Source organism: Trichechus manatus, unplaced genomic scaffold (genome assembly GCF_000243295.1).
Source record: "Trichechus manatus latirostris isolate Lorelei unplaced genomic scaffold, TriManLat1.0 scaffold00068, whole genome shotgun sequence".
In the NCBI taxonomy this organism is placed as follows: Eukaryota; Metazoa; Chordata; class Mammalia; order Sirenia; family Trichechidae; genus Trichechus; species Trichechus manatus.
The window spans coordinates 4,325,479-4,348,758 of record NW_004444004.1 but is presented as its reverse complement, the minus strand read 5'-3'; the positions used below and the strand labels follow the sequence as shown (position 1 = coordinate 4,348,758).

General features: G+C 42.2%; 1 protein-coding gene across 1 annotated transcript in view; it reads left to right on the top strand.

Moving 5' to 3' along the window:
* The window catches only part of CHRDL1 (chordin like 1), a 156,624-nt gene that overhangs the window by 131,794 nt on the left and 1,550 nt on the right, over nucleotides 1–23,280 (top strand). Inside the window, exons 7-10 of the mRNA XM_012556516.1 lie at nucleotides 6,557–6,725; nucleotides 12,155–12,364; nucleotides 18,247–18,414; nucleotides 20,476–20,565. Of these exons, the coding sequence (XP_012411970.1) occupies nucleotides 6,557–6,725; nucleotides 12,155–12,364; nucleotides 18,247–18,414; nucleotides 20,476–20,565 (637 nt within the window). The remainder of the gene's footprint in view (nucleotides 1–6,556; nucleotides 6,726–12,154; nucleotides 12,365–18,246; nucleotides 18,415–20,475; nucleotides 20,566–23,280) is intronic.

The following is a 23,280-nucleotide window of genomic DNA, read 5'->3' as shown; positions in this document are numbered from 1 at the left end:
CTTAACTTTCAGATCAGGTCATAACTTCTCAGAGACATAATGGTGAATTTAACCCAAATCATGACAGAATCCTTAATCTAGATCAGAAGTTGGTACCCTTTTAGGATGACTTGCCAAATTTTCATGTCCTCTATAAGAAATGTAAGTCACTACCCCTATTTTGAACCCTGAGGACCTTCTGTGGTATTGTAAGGTAGCCTAGCCCATCCTTTTGGCAGAGGTACTTTGAACATGTCCACATAAACCCACTCCTATGCCTTAGGCTCTCAGTCATGCAGTTGGAGAAAGGAAGGTAGCAGGCCTGATTCTCCTTCCTCCACCCTGCAATGTCCTCTTCTTATTTCCATTCTAGGCACTAATCTCAGAATAAGGCTTACGTAGGCATCTCTCTGTGTGTGTATAGTAATAGCATCTCTTGTTCCTTTGTATTTTGAAGTGATTAACAAAATAGAGTCCTTCTATAAAAATATATGTCTAAGTAGACTAACATTTCATACTTCTTAAAATATGAAAAGGAGATGTTCCAGTTCAGAGAGTCAATCACATGTGAAAGGACTCATGAAAGTGTACAAAGTATACAGGGGTGTTCATTGCACATAAAAGGGTTTTCATCACACCTTTATATGTAAAAGTATAGAGAGGTGTCCATGGAAGCATTGTTCATAAGAGCAAAACAAATGGAAACAACCTAAATGTCTATCAATAGGGACTTGATTAAATAAGTCCAATCTATGGGACACTGTGCAATTGTTAAAAAGAACACAGTACCTCTAAATGTAGTAAAATGAAGCAATCTCCAAGATCTATGATGTAAGCAAAGCAAGATGCAAGATAAAATTTATACTATCATTTCCTTATGTAAAAACTGTGTGTTTGTGTGCGTAAATGTGTATAAAAAGATCTGGAAGGTCACATCTCAAAACCTTAAGAGTGGAAATCTCAGAGGGGTAGAATTGGGTGGGAGAAAGGTAGCCTTTCACTTTTCTACTTCTATATTATTTGATGTTTTTCAATGAGCATGAATTAGTTTTTTTTTATGAATTAGTTTTTTAATAAATAAAATTTAAATGATTTTTAAAACCTTAGGAACTAGTTCACAACAAGCACTGGATATAAGGCAGAAGTCTAGGGAATTACAGGGGAGGCCCAAGGATAGTGAGGGTGTGAAGAAGGTGTTGATAGGGGATGTCATAGGATGACCAATACAAACATCACAGTGTTGCTTAGGCTATGCTTCTTGGTCATCACATGTGCCACTTCTGGCTTGCAGGCCCTCAGCTTGCCATCACCCAACCTAAAGCCTCAGCAGTGAGATGGAATGATTTATATTTGCATTATTCTCTAACAGTATTGTTTTCTGGCCATGGCTGTTTCTGGAATAACTGTGGGTGGAACGGAGAACAGTATTCTGGACGTCTCGAAAAAGCGGCAACCTTGCAAGAGAGGATGGGCTTCCCAGTTATCTGCCTGATATAGATGCTGAGGAAAGATTTCCTCTGTCTAGCTCTATCTGCTTTATAGTAAAATGATATTCCTTCCAGATCCTAACAGGAGATGATGTCAGTCTGAATTTTCTATGTTGTGAGTTTCCTCTTTTTCTCAGCCCTTTTATTGTGGTAAAAGTTGAGAGTGTTTAAATAAGTAGCCGTCAACCAGATACCATTCTGAACCAAATTTAGGGCTCAGTCACTTTAAGCTGTGTGCCTTGCTCACTAACAAACAGGCCCCCAACACTGAGCACTTGTGGCCATCTCAGAGGTCTTGCTGGCAATGTCATTAATTAGCCTTTCTCCTTGACTTTGTGTTACACTGCCCCCAACTCCACCCCTTGTCTGTCAGCCTCATTGTTCTTCTTAAACTGCTTGTGATAGGGCTGGAGTTAATCTGGTATTTTCCTTAGCAAAAAAGGTCAGGAAGAGAATCTAGGGCCTTGAAATAGTTATTGATTTTCAAAGGCGTTCAAGACCTATCTTTAGAAACAAACGTTTAGGCCTGGTAGACCAAAATGGCCAGATGGTTTCACTTTATTATAAATAAATATTTTCCTTTGTTCTAAAAGGGGTAGATATTGTGGGATATTATTTGAATAATAAACAGCATCTGTAGTATGGAAAAGCATGTACCTAGCACATAGTAGGCACCCAATAAATTTGTGTTGAATGGATGGGTGTGGAAGGTTGACTGAAATGCGATGCGGGGTGGGGGGGGGATTCCATTAATCTGTCCCAAATCAGAGAAAATTCTTTGGACATGGTGTTTGCTCTTGACCAGCCTGAAACTGGAAGGTAGGGGAATCCCTTTTGAATATCCTTTGCAGACCCAACTTCCTGCATGGGAGGAAAAAAAGCCATTACTAACATCATATTTCCTATGGTGCTTCAGTAGACTGTTTGCATTTACCTTGAATTATCAAAAAAAAACCAACCAAACAAAAACACCTCAGTTCAACAGAAACACAGCTGATTGGTTTATTTTGCCAAGTGGGCTGAAAACCATCAGCTTACCAAGTTTTACGAACTGCATAGGAAGGCGAACCAGTATGACTGCTTTGTAAAAATCCAAAACAGTTTTTGTTTGATTTCCAGATCTTAATTTCCCATGATCTGCTCCTACTGCCATTGGAGTGTGAGTGTGTGTGTGAGTGTGTGTGTGTGAGAGTGTGTGTGTGGGGGGGAGTGGATGGGTGGTATGTGGGGAGGGAGGGAGGGAGGGAGAATAGGCGCAGGGTAGAAAGCCAAAACATGAAAGCAAGCATAATTTTGTTTTGGACAACAGCCAAACTCTGATTTTGTCCCCCAATAGATTACACAGAGGTTTGCCATTAGAAAAGTGAAAGAGTTTGAGAGAAACAATGTGAAACAGATAAAAATCCATGTCTCCTTCACATTGTCAGAACAATGGTTCGGGAAGGAAACTGGCCTAATGTCTTCAGACAGGGATTAGTTCTAGGTTAGTAGTTACTTAGATAGAATGTTTTGGTGGCTATGTGGATCAGAACACATTCTGAAGGTACTTTTGTAAATGATATTTTTAGTTAATTGAGAAAATTGTAGATTCACTTGCATTTGTAAGAAATAATACAGAGCAATCCCACGTGCCCTTCACCCAGTTTCCTTCAATGGTAACATCTTGCAGAACTATAGTACAATATCACCACCAGGATATTGACATGAAGGCCCTTTTAAGGTCCTTTCTGGACTTTGATATTCTCCTGTCTCCACCAGTAAAACCATTATATCTTAGAACAAGTAAGGTAGAAGTTCCTGGGAAATCTCTACAATATGAGGATTTTTCAACACCAGAAAAGAACTATTTAAGAGCCATCTCAAAAGCTTGAAATATTTTTCAGTCCTTCAAGTAAATAAATCAAATAATACTAAAACATTAAGCAAAATAAAGCACAGGTATATGGTCATTTGTACCTAACTAGTTTTGACCTGCTCTCTCAAGCAGCCTATTGACAGCTGGATTTTAAAAGAAGCTCTAATTCTGCTTACAATTCAAGGCCTTAAGGCCTTTTTCTCCTTTGCTGTAAGTTACAAAGTCAAAATGGCCTCTGGTCAGCCTCTTTCAGGTGTTTAGAAGTGTCAGTCTAAAAGAGCCATTCCTCTTAAAGAAAAATAGCACACCACCACAGCCCCGGCCCCCTGCAACAGAGGATCCTTTGTGTCAGTGATTCTAAACTTTGGCTGCAAAATTAGAGTCGTCTGGGGAGTATATAGGGAGCCCTGGTGGCACAATGGTTAAAGTGATTGCTAACCAAAAGGTTGGCAGTTTGAAATCACCAGCAGCTTCACAGGAGAAAGATGTGGCAGTCTGCTTCCGGAGAGATTTATAGACTCAGAAACTCTATGGGGCTGCTATGAGTCGGAATTGACTGGATGGCCATGGGTGTTTTGGTTGGGGAGTATATAAAAACCCTGATGCCCAGGCCCCACTCCAGACCAATTACATCAGAATCCCTGGAGGTGGAACCCAAGCATCAGTAACTCTCCCCAGGTGATTCCAGTGTGCAGTTGAGGTTGAAAACCAGTGGTGTAAGGGCTGTGAACACTGTAGCTAACTTCTATATCTGAAAGTACTTCTCTTTGATGAGTCTTTAGCCAAATGTTTGTGGAACACTGAATTTGACCAGACATTAACGCTCCCATTTTCTCCTTCTCCCCTCCAAAACCTCCTCTTCTCCCCTTCCCCCCAATCCCACTCTCCCACCATCTCTAAAACCCAACCTTCTTTGTGACCCTGAATAAATCCCTTCTCGTCCCTGGCTTCAGTTTCTCTGTAAAACAAAAACTTAAACAAGATAAAGTTCTGGGGGGTGACTGGCTCATTAGAGGGCCTCTGATTAAAATCCCCAAGAATTTTTTTTTTTGTGAATCATTTTGCTATCCGTGTCATATGTCCAAGGAGCTCTGGTGGTGCACTGGTTAAAGCATTCGGCTGCTCACTGAAAGGTCAGTGGTTCAAACCTGCCAGCTGCTCTGTGGGAGAAAAATGTGGCCATCTGCTTCCATAAAAACTTTATGGCCTTGGAAACCCTATGGGGCACTTCTACTCTGTCCTGTACGGTTCTTATGAGTTAGAAGCAACTCAACAGCAATGGGTTTGGTTTTTTGTTTTATCATATGTCCAGGATCTGAGTCCCTGGTACCAAAGGATAGTTGTTTGTTTTTTTTTTATTTTGTGCTCACCATCATGAACCAGAGAACTTCTTGTACTTGCAGCTTATCCTGGGTCAGCATTTCCTCTTAAATTTTATCCCTGTAGAACTCCTTCCTTTTAGCATCAGTAGGACACCCACCAGCCAAACTGTCCTGTGTTCCAGTGTTCCTTTAGCAAAACTCTGCCAAACTCCTGAAAGGACAGGACAATCTGTAATGGCCTTTGTGGAATGTGAGTGATTAGGGCAGAAAAAGACATATAAACCATTGTGGGAATGAAAAAGATTTGTGTTGAGAAACTGGTCTGTGTGCATAATAAATTGATACAAATTCTTATTTGTGTGAATTGTTGTAGCTAGATTCTTCTTAGATATAGGGAATAATGTTCTTTTTCAAAAGGCTAAAGAAGGTCCTCTTACCCCAGTTCCTGTTCTCTCTCCCCTTCTCCCACCAATGCCCATGCCCCAAGAGGGCAATAATAGCTCCCAAAGCTAAATTTGCAACATATGTGTCTATGGCAAATAACTTTAATGTTTTATGGGATGGCGGGGTCAGTTGACCCCATAACCACCATCCCAAGGTTACCTGCTATTTCTATCACAGAATATAAGGGTTTTACTTTTTAATTGTCTGGGAAAGGATTTTTTAATGAGCTCCTCCTCCTTCACTCCTAACAATTGCCTCTAAAACGCAATTGGTGTTACTTGGCTTTAAGCCTTAAGGTTTCATTCTTCATTCATTCCATCCTCCTCTACTCCTACCTCAGCTCCTGGGAGAGGGGTAGGTAGCAGAATAGTGGACTCATCAGGTGTCTTGAATCCTTGCTGAAAGAGCAATGATTATGTGTACTACATGGTTCTACGCTTTTGTTAGGGACCACAGCTTTCATTCATTCATTTATTCAACAAATATTTAATGAGCACCTTCTATACACTAGACACTGTTCTAATTACTGGGGGTTAGCACTGAACAAAACAAAGTGCTTGACTCCGTGGTGCTCACATTCTAGTACTGTCATGTACTTTCAATTCTTCTCTCTTTAAAATGTCTAGGGTATCTGTGCCCTGCTGTATGATCGCATACCATTGCCTGCATTTAGAGTCTCAGTACATCTTAACTTACTTGACTGCTCTCTCTTCCTCCATCCAGTTCACCCTACACATCATCAGGATTCAGTGCTTTGAAACACAGTTCTGATTAAGTTATATCCCTACTTAAAAAAAAAAATCCCTAAAAGGCTTCCACACCCCCACCTCTACTGCCTACCAGATAAAGTTCTCACCCCTTAGCATGTCATTTAGAGTCCTCCATGATCTGGTTGCAACCTACTTTTGGAATGTTATCGTTCAACTGTTCCCTTTTATGGACTCTATGTTCTCTGCTACACCTTCTCAACTTGGAAACGTTTGCATGGAATATTCCCCACCAACTCTGCCTGTAAAAAGTCTACCCACCCTTCATGGTCCAAGTCACAGACCCTCCCTAAATATAAGCTCTTTTTCTCCTCTTAATTTGCACAGCCCTTTCTGCTTCTGTGGCCTCTGTCACATTGTCTTGTGTTGCAGCCTACTATCTTAACTCCTAAATCCGAATGTGAGATTCTTGGGTGTAGGAGTGACACTTTACCCTGTTTGGTTGTTTTTCCCCTCAGGAATTTGTCTGTGAACCTTGTCCAATCTTCTACAAGAGAGAACAGTCTCAGCATGTGGCTAGTGCTCCTTTCAACATTATCACATTCCTGTTTCTATTGGAGTTGGTGAACGGGCAGTTATGATCAGAACTCAACCCTAAAAAATAATAAAAACCATTGAATGGCTTCTAATGTATGTAACTCCATCTCTGCCTTCTCATTGGTGGCTTTTTTTTATAGTGAATTTGTCGTTGTCATTTTACAGAGACACTCTTACCACCGCTCTCACTATGATCCTCCACCAAGCAGACAGGCAGGAAGTCTTCCCCGCTTTCCTGGGGCCAGAAGTCACAGGGGAGCTCTTATGGATTCCCAGCAAGCATCAGGGACCATCGTGCAAATTGTCATCAATAGCAAACACAAGCATGGACAAGGTAAGAGGCACCCACACGAGGGCTTCAGCAGCCTGTGTCTTCAGAGGGCTGGAGCTGGGAAAGTACCTTTTCTCCCACACATATCACACATTTGCATGTTGATCACTCACCATTCAAGTCCACAAGTGACTCCAGTGGACTCTTAAACCAAAACCAAACCTGTTGCCGTTGAGTTGATTTTAGACTCACAGCAACTCTTAAGGCTCTCCCTAATACAGCATACTTCATATATCAGGGATAGCTAGTATTTAGGACAAAAGGCAAGAAAGCAGCTAACCTAATGTCTACTGTGGGTGGTACATTGGCAGCCCCATTTGTGCTTGTGAAGCAGCTTCCAGCGTTTTCACAGTTGCCCCTGGGAGTTGGGAAAGTTTGTTGGGTCTTTAACAAAATGAGAGGTTGTTTGCTTTCCAGTAGGGCACCTAACTTTCAAGGGTACTCAGTGTCAAACACTTCTGAAGCTCTTATCCATAACTTAGGTATTAAAAAACAAACAAACAGTTATCATAAGTTGATTCCAACTCATGGCAACCCCATGTGCTTCAGAGTGCAACTGTCCTCCATAGGATTTTCAGTGGTTGATTTTTCACAAGTAGATCTCCAGGCCTTTCTTCTGAGGCAACTCTAGGTGGACTTGAACCTCCAACCTTTTGGTTAGCAGGCAAGCATGTTAACCGTTTGCATCACTCAGGGACTCCACCTTAGGAATAGGAGTTCTTATACATCAGTGCACCCCAGATTCTCCTGGGCCTCATGTTGAAGATATACATTCCTGGCCGCACCCTCAGAGAGTCTGATTCAGTAGGGCTGGAGCCCAGGAATCTGCATTGTAACAAGCAGTCCAGGTGATTTTGTTGTAGGTAGTTCCCTAAACACACTTTGAGTGTAATGCTGGCTTAGGAAGAAGCAGAATTACAATCATAAATGTCTCTGAAAGTTGTCTGACAATTCATACCCCTCACTGCTTCTCATATCAAACTTAGGCTTAGGGTAGGGGGTTTGACACCTAATGGGGACCATATTTCAAAAGAAGTCCCATATTGACTCCATGGCCCAAACCTGAGGCTAGCCCCTTCCCTCTGATGGGGACATTGCTTAGGGTTTTGTTCCCATCCCAACAACTTCATCCCTGGCCCCCCATTTAGTCTCATTTGCTCTTCTGCTCTCTTTCCCCCAAATTCTTGTAAAACTCATTGCCATCAAGTCAATTCCAACTCACAGTGACCCTACAGGACAGAGGAGAACTGACCCATAGGGTTTCCAAGGCTGTTATCTTTACAGAAGCAGACTGCTACATCTTTCTCCTACGGAGCAGCTGGGGAGTTCGAACCTTGGACTTTTCGGGTTAGCAGCCGAGCTGTTAACCACTGGATCGCCAGGGCTCCTTTCCCCCAAATTACTTTGATATAAAGGCAACTTCAGCTGCCCCAGCTAGTGACTAGTTTTAATTAAGACTCCAGCTGCAGTTTTCTTTCAGGTATTGTTACAGACTGTGTGCTACAAGGCATGCCTTGTGTCAAGAAATACTCCTACCCCTATTGGAGAGAGCTAGTGGTGAAATGAATTGCTTGTCTGGTCCTCTATCCTCCGGGTTCAGAATCCAGCTCAGAAACATCCTCTTCATGTGCACAAGGATTGAGCAACCCAGAAAGTTTGCTTTAGAGACCTACATAGCCACCATAATCTTATCAGTTTCTCCATGAGCACATTTTCTATGTCCTTTGAGACCACGGTCAGAGCTTCTAAGCATAAACACTCACCTGGGAAGGGTCTTAGGCCACCTGAGAAGAAAAAGAGCCATCACTGATGGTTCAAAATGACAGCTGAGTGTTTTGCCTTTTAAAGCCCACACAGGCACATTTCACGGTTTTCCTTGAAGCTGCATCAGGCCTCACCTATATCTGCAAATGAAGAATTGCATGTGTCTTGGCCTTGCCCTGTATACAACTGATACTACCACAATGCTATCTCTGTACCTCTTATAACCAGCTAACTTGGAGAATTTGATTGTGTACTACCACCCTGGCCCTGCGTGGGCCACTTAATTGAAGGTGGCATTAGCTCACAAAAGGAATGACGTGGCCATTCAGTTTTTATTATCCACCCAAACCTCCACAGAGAAACATTACACTGAGGCCTAGGGAAGACACAGAATCTTGGAGAGCAGAAGCATCTCCTCCAAACCACAGAAGCCTATAGATGAAATGCATACATGAAGACACCCAAACCAAAACCCACTGCCGTCGAGTCGATTCTGACTCATAGCGACCCTCTAGGACAGAGTAGAACTGTCCCATAGGGTTTCCAAGGCTGTAAATCTTTACGGAAGCAGACTGCCACATCTGTCTCCCACCGAGCAGCTGGTGGGTTCAAACTGCCGACCTGTGGGTTAGCAGCCGAGCACTTAACCACTGTGCCACCAGGGCTCCCGTCTCAAAACAACATAGGCCCAATATTCTCCCAGGAAATAACATAGAAACACAACCTTGACAATGTGTAGCATATGAGGAGAATGTCCTTAGAAATTGGTAATCCAGTGAGAAATCCAGAAACCTCCTGGCCCAGCACCAGGAGGACTGTTCAGGTTAACCCTGACATGCAGCCCACCAGCTGACCACTGGCTGTAGCACACATACATCCATGGGCCCATTTCTTCCAGCACAGGCTTCTCTGGCCTCTACCCCCTCCCTAGTACCGGGGTTGGGGGAGGAGAAATTCAATCGAACAATTGACTGCTTCTTACTTTTTTAGGCATTGTGTCAACCAGCTCTTCGGAGCAAGAGCTCAGCTGGTTCCTTTTTATGAAACCACAAACATGTTTTGTTTCCTTTAAAGGAAAAACAAAATCAAAGGCAGTTCTCTGAATGGGTTAAAGTGATAAATTATTAAACCAAATGATTGAATAACATGGGTGAAAAACAATCCGTTACAAAGAACTCCTACTATAAATCTCAAAAAAGCTAATCAAGCCAAAGCTAGTTGATCACATCTGTTACTAGTTAGATGTAAATTTCAGATTACAGATAAAAAAATTAAATTGCTTTTGAAACTTACAGGCTTAAAAGAAGAACACTCAAAAATAAAACTCAATAAAAAATAGTGGATATATTATAAGTATTGGAAATATTTACCATCGATCTGGGTTTCATTTGAAATTCATTGTTTTTAAGTTCCAAGGCATTGTGATATGAATTTGTGGAATGAGGAGGAGTTAGGTAAAGATGCAGTTTGATTTTCAATCCTAAATTGCCTCCAATAGATTCCATTTGCTCCAAAAGTATTTCAAAGCCTTAAAAAAAAGAAAAGAAAAGTGTGGGGAAATGGACTTTGAAAATCCTAAATCCCATAATTTCCACAAGACCTCTTCATTTTCAGGGCAGAGGCTCATCCCTTGATTTTCTGTCTGTCCTACAAAAGCCCCAGCTGGTTTACATTTATTCATTTGCCCCCATTGATTTGGATGCAGCAATTCTCTTCTGACCTTTCTGTTGTAGTTCTCTGGAGAATCATTTGCCCTACCCCCAACTCCCCAGCTAGATGATTCAAAATCATCTTGAGAATTGGTTGGTGGGGAGAAGACTGTATTTCAACCTGGAGAATTGTCCTCACCCTATTCCACTTCAGAGTGTGGGCTCTCACCCAGTCTGTTAGGGGAGAGGAAACCTAGCTATATAACACTGAAGTCCTTCCCTACTCTTCAGCATGTCTCACCCTTCTCCTTAGCTCTCTTGCTGATGATGTGGTCCTCTGAGATACATCTATTTGGTTTCTTGTTAGAGCCAAAGAGGAGAAGGGATAGGACTCCACCATTTTAATTTCAGTCCAGCCTAAGTTTGCTTGAAGCAGATTGTGTCCACTTGTTCAGATTGTGTAGAAGGGAGTGAGAGAGAAGAGGTAAGGGCAGGATAGGGAGTAACGCATCTGGCCTGTGGGTTCTGGTCATCTTTTGTCACGTGATCCTGTCCACAGTCCTGAGCCTCACAATTTAGTTATCAAGTCTCTAGTCTGTCCCATTGTAAGGTTGGGAGCCTCCCCACCAGTTTAGGTTCTTGGAAATCTTTGCATAGATTGACCTGTTAGAGTGCCCAGTACTCTAGCAGCTCTTGCAAAGGACAGGAAAAAGGCAGCCAACATCATCCATATTTCCTAATGTGACCCAGTGGATTTGATGAGAAAGAAATAACCCAATGATTCATCCTTCTGAGGCAGTTGTCTTGCAGCCAAATCAGTCAATTCCTAGAAACGCCCCAAGTGGGGTGATTTCTCCCTCCCTAACCCCGCCTTAAGTGATATAACCCACCCTAGGGATGTTGTTGATTGGGATGCCGACAGGTCTCCCCGGGTATGATGAGGTGATGGGAATAATGAGAAACACACCCAGTCCCAGTCATGGCTCGAAATCTCCAGAATGTCTCAGTGCTTTCAAAAAGGGAGAGAACTCATTCTCAGACTTCCTCATTCACAGGCCTGTGCAGTTCTTATCCTGGAGCCTAGCTCTGTGTCTTACAGTAGGAGCCAGATAACATTTTGGTTGATTTGCACTGAAGGATGTTCTGTGGTCTCTTCATAGGCCCCTCGGCTTGCAGCCCAGATTCTTGCTTTTTTCAAGGCCCCACAGAAAACATGGGGCCAGTGACTTCATTCCCCATTGAACAAATGTGAGACTGCCAAAGGATATCTGTGGGCCAGGCAAGGGATTCTCTGTAGCTGAATCTGTACAGCCACTGTGAGGTGGGAGATAGGAAATTAAATTACCTGAAGATTTGAGACATGAAAGTCTGCCCTTTCACACGCTATCCAGAAGTAGGTCCTTTTCCTCTCAGTCTTGTCTTGGCACCTTCCTTCCCACTCCAGAGAGTAGGCCAGTGCCATTGAGCTCCATACCCATTTGTGTTGGTGTATCAGGCGCTGATAGAATTTGACATGCTGAATGGATTTGCTTTAGGATCTGGAAAAACTGGCCCTTTGGGAAGAGCAGCAGTTTTTGCATCTAGCCTCACTAGGCAGCAAATGTCTCTGATAAATTTTCTTGTCTGGAAGCACATCCACTTGGGCCATACAAATCCTTTATGGAATTGCATGTATTAACACTACATTCTATAGTTTCTTGTCAGATATCCAAAACAGATAGAAATCCACTTTCATGTATTAATTCCTCCATTTAAAAAATAAAACATTTATCGACTATCTACTATATGTCAGGCACTTGTGAGCATCCAGAGGCCACTGTCAAACAACCAGATAGCTGCTGACAGTAGAACATGGCCCAAGCTGTTTCTTGGTTGCAGAGGCTGCTCTGTCAGTGTATCTCCATAGCCATGACAAGAACAAAGGACGCTTGATGTCTTGAGTTCAGGGCTTGGGTTCTGAGCACAAGGGCCCATTTTAGCTCACTAGCCTTTAATTTCCAGTCCTGTGTTCTCTTACAGTGTGTGTTTCCAATGGAAAGACCTATTCTCATGGTGAATCCTGGCACCCAAACCTCCGGGCATTTGGTGTTGTCGAGTGTGTGCTGTGCACTTGTAATGTCACCAAGCAGGAGTGTAAGAAAATCCACTGCCCCAATCGATACCCCTGCAAGTATCCTCAAAAAATAGATGGAAAATGCTGCAAGGTGTGTCCAGGTAAAAAGTCAAAAGGTGCGTTGGTTGGAGGCCCTGCCTTTGATTGACTGAGATCCTCACATAGTCATTCTCAACATTCTTTGATCATCAGAAGCCTACTCAACCTGTCATATAATTTTAATGCTTATAGTTCTAATAATAACGAACTTAATTCTCTCCTCTCTTGAAGGGCTGATGAGTGCTTGGAAGAAATTTAATAGTTAGAAATATTTTGGGGATTTGCTTGTCTCTACCATACCAACCTAACGACAAACTACCTACCTAACAACAACACCATACCATTGACCCATGTGGTCCCAAGTACCAAACTTACCCTTGCTTTTCTAAATAGTAAAGAAATGAAGCTATCATGAGTATTAGGAAGAACAGTAGCACTTTTAATTTACATCACTATTTTAACTCATCAAGCACATTACCCTTCTGAGACAGGATGTGATACAGGTGAGGTATAATGGAAGGAGGCTGGGTTCTGGTCCAATTTTCTAACTTGCTGTGTGACCTTGGAAATATGCCATATCCACTTTGAGCCTCATCAGCCTCATCTGCACAATGAGAAGTTTGGAACAATTGATCTCTTACGTTCCCTTCCAACACTAAAATTCTATCATTTCATTATTATTTCTCTTTTACAGATAAGAAAGTTGAGGTGTAGAAAGTAAAATGACTTGCCCAGAGTCACACAACTAATTGGTAATAAAACCAAGGCCTAGAACCCAGGTCACTTCTAGCCCAATGTCTTTTCTAGGCCAGTAGAAAATGTTGATGTATAAAAAAGATGAATTAATGATTTAAATAGTGATTTGAAAACATGAGCTGGATAAAAATATAGTCTGTAGTATTGGAGTTGATAGAGTATGGGATTGGTAATCAAGCATTCTAGTCCTGTATCTACCAGATTTTCTGTGCGACCTAGAACAAGTCGCTTTACTTCTCTGAGCCTCAGTTTCCTTCTCTGCAAAATAAGGGGATTAGAGTAGATGATTCCTCAGGGTCTGTCTAGCTCCCACATTCTAGGAATCAGTAAATCAGTCACTTCCAGGAACATGAATTTATCATTTCTTCTGCCTACCTGCAAAGTGTTTCTATAAACACAGATGAAAATCCATACATTTTTACATGTAGGCAGAGAGTTAAATCATTTATTCCTTCACCTTAGGCAATTCCTCGTGACTAACAGGCAAACACGCACTCAGTTAATGTATACCTATTGAGCACCTTCAATACAATGGGCAGTGGTTCCCAAATTGTCTGCACATTGGAATCACCTGGAGAGATTCTAAAACTGTCCCATCCTCAGAAATTATGATTTAATTGATTTGGGGTGTGGCACGGGCTATGGAAGTTTTAAAAGATCCCCAGGTGATACTAATGTGCAGATAAGTTTGAGAACCACTGATGTAGGCCCAGGGTGGTTTATGGTGTTGTTACTCAGAGTGTAGTTTGTGGACCAGCAGCATGGCTATCACCTGAGAGCTTGTTAGAAATGCAGATTTTTAGGCCCTCACCCAGACTTACTGCATCAGAATCTGCGTTTTAACAAGATCTCCAGGTGAGTCAAATGCACGTTAAAGTTTGAGAAGCTCTGGTCAATAGCACAAATAAAATCACCCTTAATATAATGTCCCCCCACCTTCCAGAGAAAACAGGGAGCGGGGTGTGAGGAAGGATAGGGGCCATCTGATATGGAGTAGAGATATGGGGCATTAGTATTGATAAGGAAATGTAGGTGTTAGAGATAGGAAGTAAGCACATTCTGAAGATCATATGGACATTGGGGCCGCCAGCCATGGTGACCTGTTATGATTTCTAAGTCTGTGATCTCACTAGATCCCCAAAGCTTTGAGTGTCACTTAGCAGTAGTTCCACCAAAACAGTGTTGTTTCTGTCAAGGGTCTATCACCTATAGTTATATAATTGGTACAAGATAATTTCAGACAAAACTAATAGTTACCAAAATTACGCCAGGTAAGATAAACCCTTGCACTATAAATATTCCAATTTGAATTTCAGACCTTCAGACCAAATACTATTTCATTGTGTGCTTAGGATTTTATTGATCCAGATGATTCAAAAAAGGCATGAAAACAGGACACACAATGGGCATTGTCTTTTAAATTGTTGTCCACTCAAGTTGGTAATATTTATTAAAACTTTAATGTATGTACTCTTTGGCTCAGCATTTCCACTCTGAGGAATACTGAGAAAGGAATCAGAGGCATACACTAATATATAAAAACAAGGATGTTTGTTGCATTGCTGTTTACAATAGTGAAAAACTGGAACCTATATGAAAGTCCACCAGTATGGGAATGGTTAAATAAATTATGGTATCTTCATACTGTGGAGTGTTATATCGCCATTAAAAATCATTGTAGACTAAGATTTAATGTCATGAAAGATGTTTGCAATATATTAAGTAGAAAGAACAAGCCACAAAACAATATTATATTATGATGCCACTAGTTGTGTTAAAAAAAAAAAAGTGTTTATATATGCTTAATAAAAAAAATTTAAAAAAAAAGGACTGGAAAAGTATATGGCAGAATGTTAACAGTGGCCATCTTTGGGTGACTGAATTATGGGTAATACTTATTTTCTTCTTTGTGTTTATCTGTATTTCCTAAATTTTTAACAATAAACATGTATTACTTTTGTAATTAGAAAAAATAATAAAAGTTCTTATTTTAAAAACTACCCTCCACAATCCCAGCTGGCAATAAATTAAAGACCCTGATTGACTAAACTTGTTTCTCTGGAAGAGCTGCTTTTCCTGCTTTCCCAACCTGCTCAAGTGTGTGGAAATGAGGATTCCTTGGGCAACATGCAAAGAGAGAGTTTCTGTCCCATTCTGTATACCTGTCTCTCAGTGTTTGCATATTGTATCATTCCTGATAGTCATTGCCTAACAATTGTCACTGTCCACATAGCGCAGGGCACCTGCTCCAGGCACTCAGCAACCACAGAGCATCAAAGGGCATGCACTTGGTCATGCATTCAATCTGGAAATACATATTAAGTGCCAGCTGTGTGCCAGACACTGTTACAGGCACTGAGGATAGAGATGAACAAGATAGAAAAGGCTACTTGCCATTATGGTTCTTATATTCTAGTGGGGGAAGAAAGAGAACAGAAACCAAGTAGGTAATTTTAGGTTGTGGTGAGTGCTGTGAAGAAAAATAAAGCAGCATCAAGAGATAGAGAATGGGGCGGGGAGCACTTTTGAAAGGGTAGTCAGGGAAGACTTCTCTGAAGAAGTGATATTGGAGTAGAGTCCTGAGAAATGTGACCAAACCCCAAACCCAATTCCATCGAGTCGATTCTGACTCACAGTGACCCTATAGGACAGAGTAGAACTGCCCCATAGGGTTTCCAAAGCTGTAATCTTTACGGAAGCAGACTGCCACATCTTTATCCTACGGAGCGGCTGGTGGTTTCAAACCGCCGACCTTTCAGTTAGCAGCTGAGCGCCTTAGCCACTGAGCCACCAGGGCTCCTAAATGATGTGAAGGGATGAGAAATGGGAATATCGTGACATCACCAGGCTCTTAGAAAATAACAGGTGACACAGAGGAAAAGGAACAAGGGGAAAAGAAGATTAAAGAAAATAAGAACAGTAAATTCAGTTATTCGTGTTGATAAGGGAGAAGCAATAAATAAAATTCACTGATGATCCAGCCAAAAGTTTCATTGCAACAGATGAATGCAGACTACTCCAGTAACAAACTAGGGCCAAAAGAAAGCATGTGAGTTTCACCTCTCTCTTCCCTTTGCTCTGGTAGAGACTGGCCTTGCCTTGCATATCAGTAGCCACCTACAGGGCTGTTTGGATTGCCACTTCCTAAAGTGGAACCCCCTCCTCACCCCCACCATACCACCCCAACGCCTGGAATTCCCATAATTACACACTTCTTTTGGCTTATGGTCTTTAAAGCCCCTGTGACAACTTAAAAGACTCCTGGGCTGGGATAATACATCTCCTTCGTCAGCCAACACCACTCTGTAAGGAATGGTTTCTCAGTTTCTTAGTGCTGGAGAGAAGTGGAGCTCAGGACAGAAGCATTCTCATGGGAGGTGGAATGACTTCAGGAATGACTTGAAGCTTGCTGCATGGCATGCTTCCCCGGAAGGAAACAAAAGTAGGTGAACGAGGAGTGATCAGAAAGCACCTTGAGGTGGAGGGTGTGGAATGAGGAAGATGTTGCTGAATAGGTAGTTCCAAAGACACACTTTGTTTACTCTTAATATTTTCAAGTGCCAGCCGGAGTTGAGTCACTACTGGGTTTTGTTGTTTGTAGATCCCTTCAGGCTAGTAAATTAAGCTCTTGGAGGGGGAGGCATTGTGGGGCGGGTTGACTCTTTAGGGCACTGAAAGAACTTTCAGTATATTGCAAGTATTTCCAGTGCCATCAGATATTTCATATGCTGGTTATAGTCATGGCCAATATTAAGCTAGTGAGCAAAGTTTAACAAATGCATTCAGCTCTTATTCTAAAGGTGATAATTGAATACATAGTTGTTCCTGTACAGTCAGTCCCCCGCCTCCACTGCCCCAGTCAAAAAGTGCTAGCACATATCCCTTCATTACCTAACATATCACCAAGAAGACTGGCCCACTGAATCACTAAATAGCTAAAAAGAAGGACAAAAAGAAAAAAGTTTTGATTCTTGGAGAATCCACAAATTGAGTAATCTGACCTGAGAAGACTATGGTTTTGTCCATATAAAGCCAAAATGGTGGTGGGGTGGGAAAGCTAATCAGGTCAGCAAGAGGCACGCACTAACAATTTGATTACAATGTCTAGTCCAAATGTGTCTGATTGGCTAACAGCAGAGCCTCCCTAATTAGAGCCGCAGATTCAAAGCACTCAACACTCGATGGTTTCACTCTCCACAATTCAGATCTTCTTACAGAGGGCTCCTGCGCATGGTCAAAGTTTCAGGGCGTCCATGACTTCTCTTTGTTGTTCCTAATTTGAGTGTACACTTTAAATATACAGCTGAAGAGGGTGCTGATTGCAAGGCTAGAAAAGAAGCAAACTTACTAATAACCAACCAGGAGACATTTTGTTTTGGTAAGGGGCTGAGGAGAGAGGAGTGTGAAGGGAACAGGGAGTATCACAGGGATGGTATCTTTATGCCTGGGAGCTAAAATCCAAGAGTTTAGTTTATATATTAAATGATCCACAGTTGAGGGATTTGACCAATTTTTTTGTGTTTCTGAACCGTTCATTTGGCATAGCATACATATGACTAATCTGACATCTAGGTTTTGGCACTGGTGTTGATCTGGTATTATCGTTCCCCTTACAAACAAATCAAAGAGCATTCAGAAATGTCAAGCCAATTTGGATAGATGCTTTGGGCAAGTATGTGCACATAAATGAGTATCATAAATGGTTTCTAAGTATACCTAAATGATGTCAGGGAAGTTAACCAAGGCCCTTTGTCAGCCCGTTCCCTGAGCCTCTGTTGGCAACACTGGGCTGGACAGGCCATGATCCTGACCCAGTATGGAAAATTCTATGTTCCTTTAAATGCCTAAGAGATTTGTACCTGGCCACATTCTTCCTCCTCCTCATGAAGGTCCAGTTCTCAGTGATGGTGGTAGGTGGATTCAGTTTATTTTGTGGGCCAGTGTTCTGCAGAATTGTGGATTCTGTCATCACATAGACTTTAATCAAAGGTTATATGCTCCTTTGCAATTTGGTGGCTGTTGCAGGGGCTGTCTAAGCTAAGCAAATGAAGTATGGGGGGGACTTCTCTCTGAAAAAATGTTCTTGTTGATTTTCCACTTTTGATACATGTATGATGTTATGAATGATGAGATACATAAATGCATGAGTTTACTTCTGTTACTGGAAAACCATGACAAAACTCTACCTGCCTCCTGATTCCAGAAGAACTTCCAGGCCAAAGCTTTGACAGCAAAGGCTACTTTTGTGGAGAGGAAACGATGCCCGTGTATGAGTCTGTGTTCATGGAGGATGGAGAGACCACCAGAAAAATAGCACTGGAGACCGAGAGACCACCTCAGGTTGAGGTCCATGTTTGGACCATTCGAAAAGGTGAGCAATTAAGGGGGCACAGGGAAGGAGGGGAAGACTCACCTTAATTTTGCTTCAACCTCTTCCTCTGTTTGGTTCAAAACTTTTCCTGATTGCTTAGAAATTAAAACATGTCTAATACATTTATTACTGTGGCCTTTAAATTTAACCATGGACTTGCTAAAAGTTAAGTGTTGACCCTTGTAGTCTATTGTCTTTCTCACACCACCAAACACTGGAGCAGTGGTTCTCCACCATGGCTGCATGTCAGAATCATCTGGAAGACTTTTTTTTTAAAAACATCAATGCCTGGGCCCCACCCCCAGACATCCTGAATAATTGGTCTGGGGTAGAGCCTGGGCATCAGTGTTATTTTGTTTTGTTTTTTCCTTAAAAGTTCTGTGGGTGATTTTAATGTGTAGCCACGGTTGAGAACTACCTGAATGCGGTCAACCATCATTTCCAATACAAAGCTGAACAAACATAAAAATCCATTCATTCATTGTGAAGCTAAATCCCCAGAATCATGCTGTGTACTCTGGAGTAAGACAATCTTAAAACATCATCCCTGTCTTCAAGAAGATTATAGTCTCAATGGAGAAACAACCCCAGTTGTGATGTTTAGTTCCTTTTCTGATTACTCACATTGGCAGCCATAGCAAACTGCATTCCATTCACTGTGATCTTGCAGTTATTTAAACCATTCCATAGATACAAGACGTGTTGGTTTAGGTAGTCTGATAAAGTTTTCTAGGAATCCAAGAGGTGAGATTTCAGTTGGAAAATAAAATACATCCCTTTTCTGCTGGTTCCCACATAAAGCTCTAGAGTCCTCAAACTTCAGTGTGCATCAGAATCACGCTAGGAGCTGCTTTAAAATGCAGATTCCTGGACCCATTCAAGAGCTGTGAATTCAGTAGGCTTCCGGTAAGGTCTAAGTATTTGCATTTTTAACACATAGCCGGGTAATTCTAATGCAGGTGGCACTTGGACCATCCTTGGAGAAACACTGTTGTAATTGTGAAATTTTTCTCCCCTTTTTACAACTACCTTTCTTTCTCTAAAGGATGTGTTCCTACACCCCCCCGCAAATATGCTAGAACATGCATACATGTTTCTCATCCATGCTTATTTTTGCTTCATACCAAGGAATGTTGATTTTCTGTCTCTATCTCCCTAGCTCATCCATAGCTGGTCACCTAGGAAAAAGGACTATCATTTTGGCTTCTCTAGTGGGGTTCACTATTCATCTCCCCACATGTCTTACCCCACAGAGGTGTGTAGATGTTTCTCAACTTTCTAGTGCAGTATCTAAATAGCCTCTTATTCACAGTGCTGGGTAATCAAGGTCTGTGCTTGCTGGGCAGAGAAAAACCCAGGCTTCATTCACTTTACCCCCTATAGGCCTCTTGAGGGCTATTTAAGAGGGCTGGTAGCATGTTGCCCTTTAACTGCAAGGCAGTTTTTAGTTGTTTACCTGTTACTCTGATAAAAACTACTCAGGCACGGTTGAGATGTTGGGAGCCACATTATTTTAATTCTCCTCATTTTTTACAAGGGTAAAGGAGCTATTATTATTTCCCAAAGGAAAATAGGCTTTTCGGTGAATTTAGAAACCAGGGCGGATTCTCCATTTACACAAACAACCTGTCTGCAGTCGTACTGCTGGCTCTCATTGCTTAGCCAGAAGGGCAGTCCAGTAGTTTTGCAGGGACGTAGTCTACCCAGACTTGGGGCAAGAGCAGAATTTCTAATACTGCCCTTGGCTGCAGAAGCTCCAATCAGCACCCATGCTTGACTCCATGTGGCTTTCCCTAGGAGGGGGTTCCATGGTCAGCAGCACTATCTCCCTTATCTCCATCCCCTGGAAAAGCCAAGAGGAGGCCATGGAGCCAAGGAAACAAATGGAGTCAATTATAACCATTGATCCATCCAAGTTCCTGGTTAAGCACATTACACAGCCAGCCTGATACTCCTAAGCCCCAGTAATGAGAGGATATGCTCAGCCCAAGCAGAAAAAAGAGTTGGTGGTTCCAGATAGAGAGCATCTGACCACCTGCCCCGCTTTTTGCTTGGCTCCAGGCATCCTCCAGCACTTCCATATTGAGAAGATCTCCAAGAGGATGTTTGAGGAGCTCCATCACTTCAAGCTGGTGACCAGGACAACTTTGAGTAAGTGGTACTTCCCTTTCTTTACTCCCCCCACCCTGGAAATCGCACCCAGTTTTGAATGTAACATAGCCCCAACTAAAGTCCCTCTGCGTTCTCAGTGAACATTAGCAAAGTTTAATATCAACATTAGCGGATGTGCTGTCTCTGCTCCGGGTGACTTAGCAGTGACTGGGGTGTCTAAATGTGAACTGAAAAGCTTGGACATGTGGAGTACAAACTCCAGTGTGGTCTGAGTATAACCTACTCAGGCCAAAGTTTCCTGAATATCCTTAATGAAATTGCTAAACCTAGAGCCTCAAGAGGGTTGGCGAAAACTCCCAAGGTTCCAGGTCTTGTGGAGACTTGGCATCTGGAAAGATATATCTTCTGGTGATGGAGACGAAATGAATGCATATCAATTCACTTATTTTATCAAAGCTCTGTTTGGCGCTTTTGGAACTGCACCTGGGTGGTCATGTTTCTTTAAAAGCATTCAGGCAATCACGCACACGTGCAGCTCTCCCACTTTATACTCTAGATGGAGCCTAGGGACTAGATACCACTAGGCACTGGGGGCAAGGGGGATACTTCTAAAGGAATAAAAGGCACAGTCTCTATCCACAGGGAATTCTAATGGGCAAGACAGAACATGAAAATGCAGTAAAGTGTGAATTAGTATACTTAGTATCATTCTGAAGAGTTAAATACCTAAGTGGTCAGGGGAATCTGCAAAGAACAATAAAAGGAGAGCCAGGTGGGCTTAGTCGGGGAAGACTTCGGGGAGGAGGTGAGGTTTTAGTGTGTTTTGAAAGAGAAGGGTGTGACTGGGCAACAGGTCAGAAAACCAGTCCAGGGAGAGGGTGCAGCCTAAGAGAAGACTCAGACAGGAGCAAACAAGAAATGTGGGTGTGGGTGGGTGGGGGTGAGGAACAATTACAAAGGCCACATAGGGTGCACTGAAAGTCGAGAAGAGTTATAGGTAGGGAGTAGTCAGAGGGCCTGAAAGAACCCAGCGAGAAGTTCAAATATAAGGCAAATAGCATTAGTAGTTGCTGCAAACTTACAAACAGCATAAAAAACAAGTAAACAAACAAACAAACAAAAAACACCAAACCTGTTGCCGTCGAGTTGATTCCTACTCATAATGACCCTATAGGACAGAGTAGAACTGCCCCATAGAGTTTCCAAGGAGCGCCTGGTGGATTCGAACTGCCAACCTTTTGGTTAGCAGCTGTAGCTATTAACTACTACGCCACTAGGGTATCCACAAACAGCATAGTGATTTCAAAATGGTGCTTTGGAAAAATGTCTCTTGGCTATTGGGTGGATTTATTAAGCATCTACTTTAATGAAGCCGGATTATGAAGGATCTAATATGCTAAGAATTTGAACTTGATCCTCTGGACCAGAGAACACCAGTGGAGGTTTTTAAGCAAGTGAATGTTGCATTCAGATCTGTTTTGTAGGAGGAGGTACTTCTGGCTGTGTAGAATGAAAGATGGACTGTTAGTGAGACAGCTGGTGACAGTTTGAATTAGGAAGCTGTTGCATTATATTAAGTCAGTGATGCAGGGGAGGAGAGGTCACTGTGAGAGACATCTCTGAGGTTAAATCTGCAAGATCAGGTATCAAAGAGAGAAATGAGTTTGGAATGACTCCTATATTAACAGCTTTATAGACTGGGTGAATAGTAATACCATTCACCAACAGGAAGCCTGGAGGATGGTCAGGTATTGGTGAAAAAAATAACGACTTTCACGTGGAACAAATTTAGATTAAGATGCTTAAGGGCTGTCTGAGCGGAGATATCCAATAGGCAGCTGGAAATAGGGTTGGTGAGGTCAACTGTTTCTTCTGCAGGAGACTGATAGAAAATAAACTGTACGGTATGAGAATTCAATGGAAGAGTTAAGAGTCTTTACATGTGAGTAAGGAGTAAATGAGGCAGAGTTCTAGGATCCCAGAATCAATGACATGGCTTTTGAAATCACCAATTAATTTCAAAGAATGTTTTTTTTTTATTTCATATTGTGAGCAAGGCACTATACTCGGCATCATGATGGAAAGATGATTTAGACATACTCCCTGCCCATAGCAGTCAGGATTTGGGGTGCACCTCAAACTGTAGAACTGAAGGAAGTTGGTAATGAGGTGATCCTACAGGTTCATCTGGATACAAAGAAGTACATGCTGCATTCCTTTATATAATGTGCCTTTCTGAGCGTGGCACACAGTAGGTATTTGGTAAAAGCTGCTGGTTCCTTGCCCAACCCTTTCCTCCTTTTTCCTTCTCCCTTCCAATTGGGTCAGAGAGAATGGGGGAAAGTGAAGAATTCAAGGGAGACAGGAGCAGCGAAATGGAGTCCATAGGGAAGAAGGTCATGTTTCCATATGGCTAGGAAAAGAAAAGAGGTTCAAAATAGGTTGTGGATTAGGAGGAGTTTGCTTACCTTGGGCAGGAAGTTCTCCAGGTTGCAGCACCATCAGCGCAGCAATAAAGAGAAGACTGAAGAAGGTATCCGGGGTGGGAAGTTTGTTATGAAAGTTATTTGACAGAGCAAGATGATAGCAGGAGAAGGAAGATCTTGCCCCTTCAAGGACGAGGAAAGTTAGAGAAGGGATGGTCCAGAGACCTAGAGGGGTTTCCAGTGTCCAGCACAGAATGTGCACTCAAAAATGTTTGCTCAGGGCTCCAAAATACATAAAAAAACTCTAACAGCACTGAAAAGAGAAATT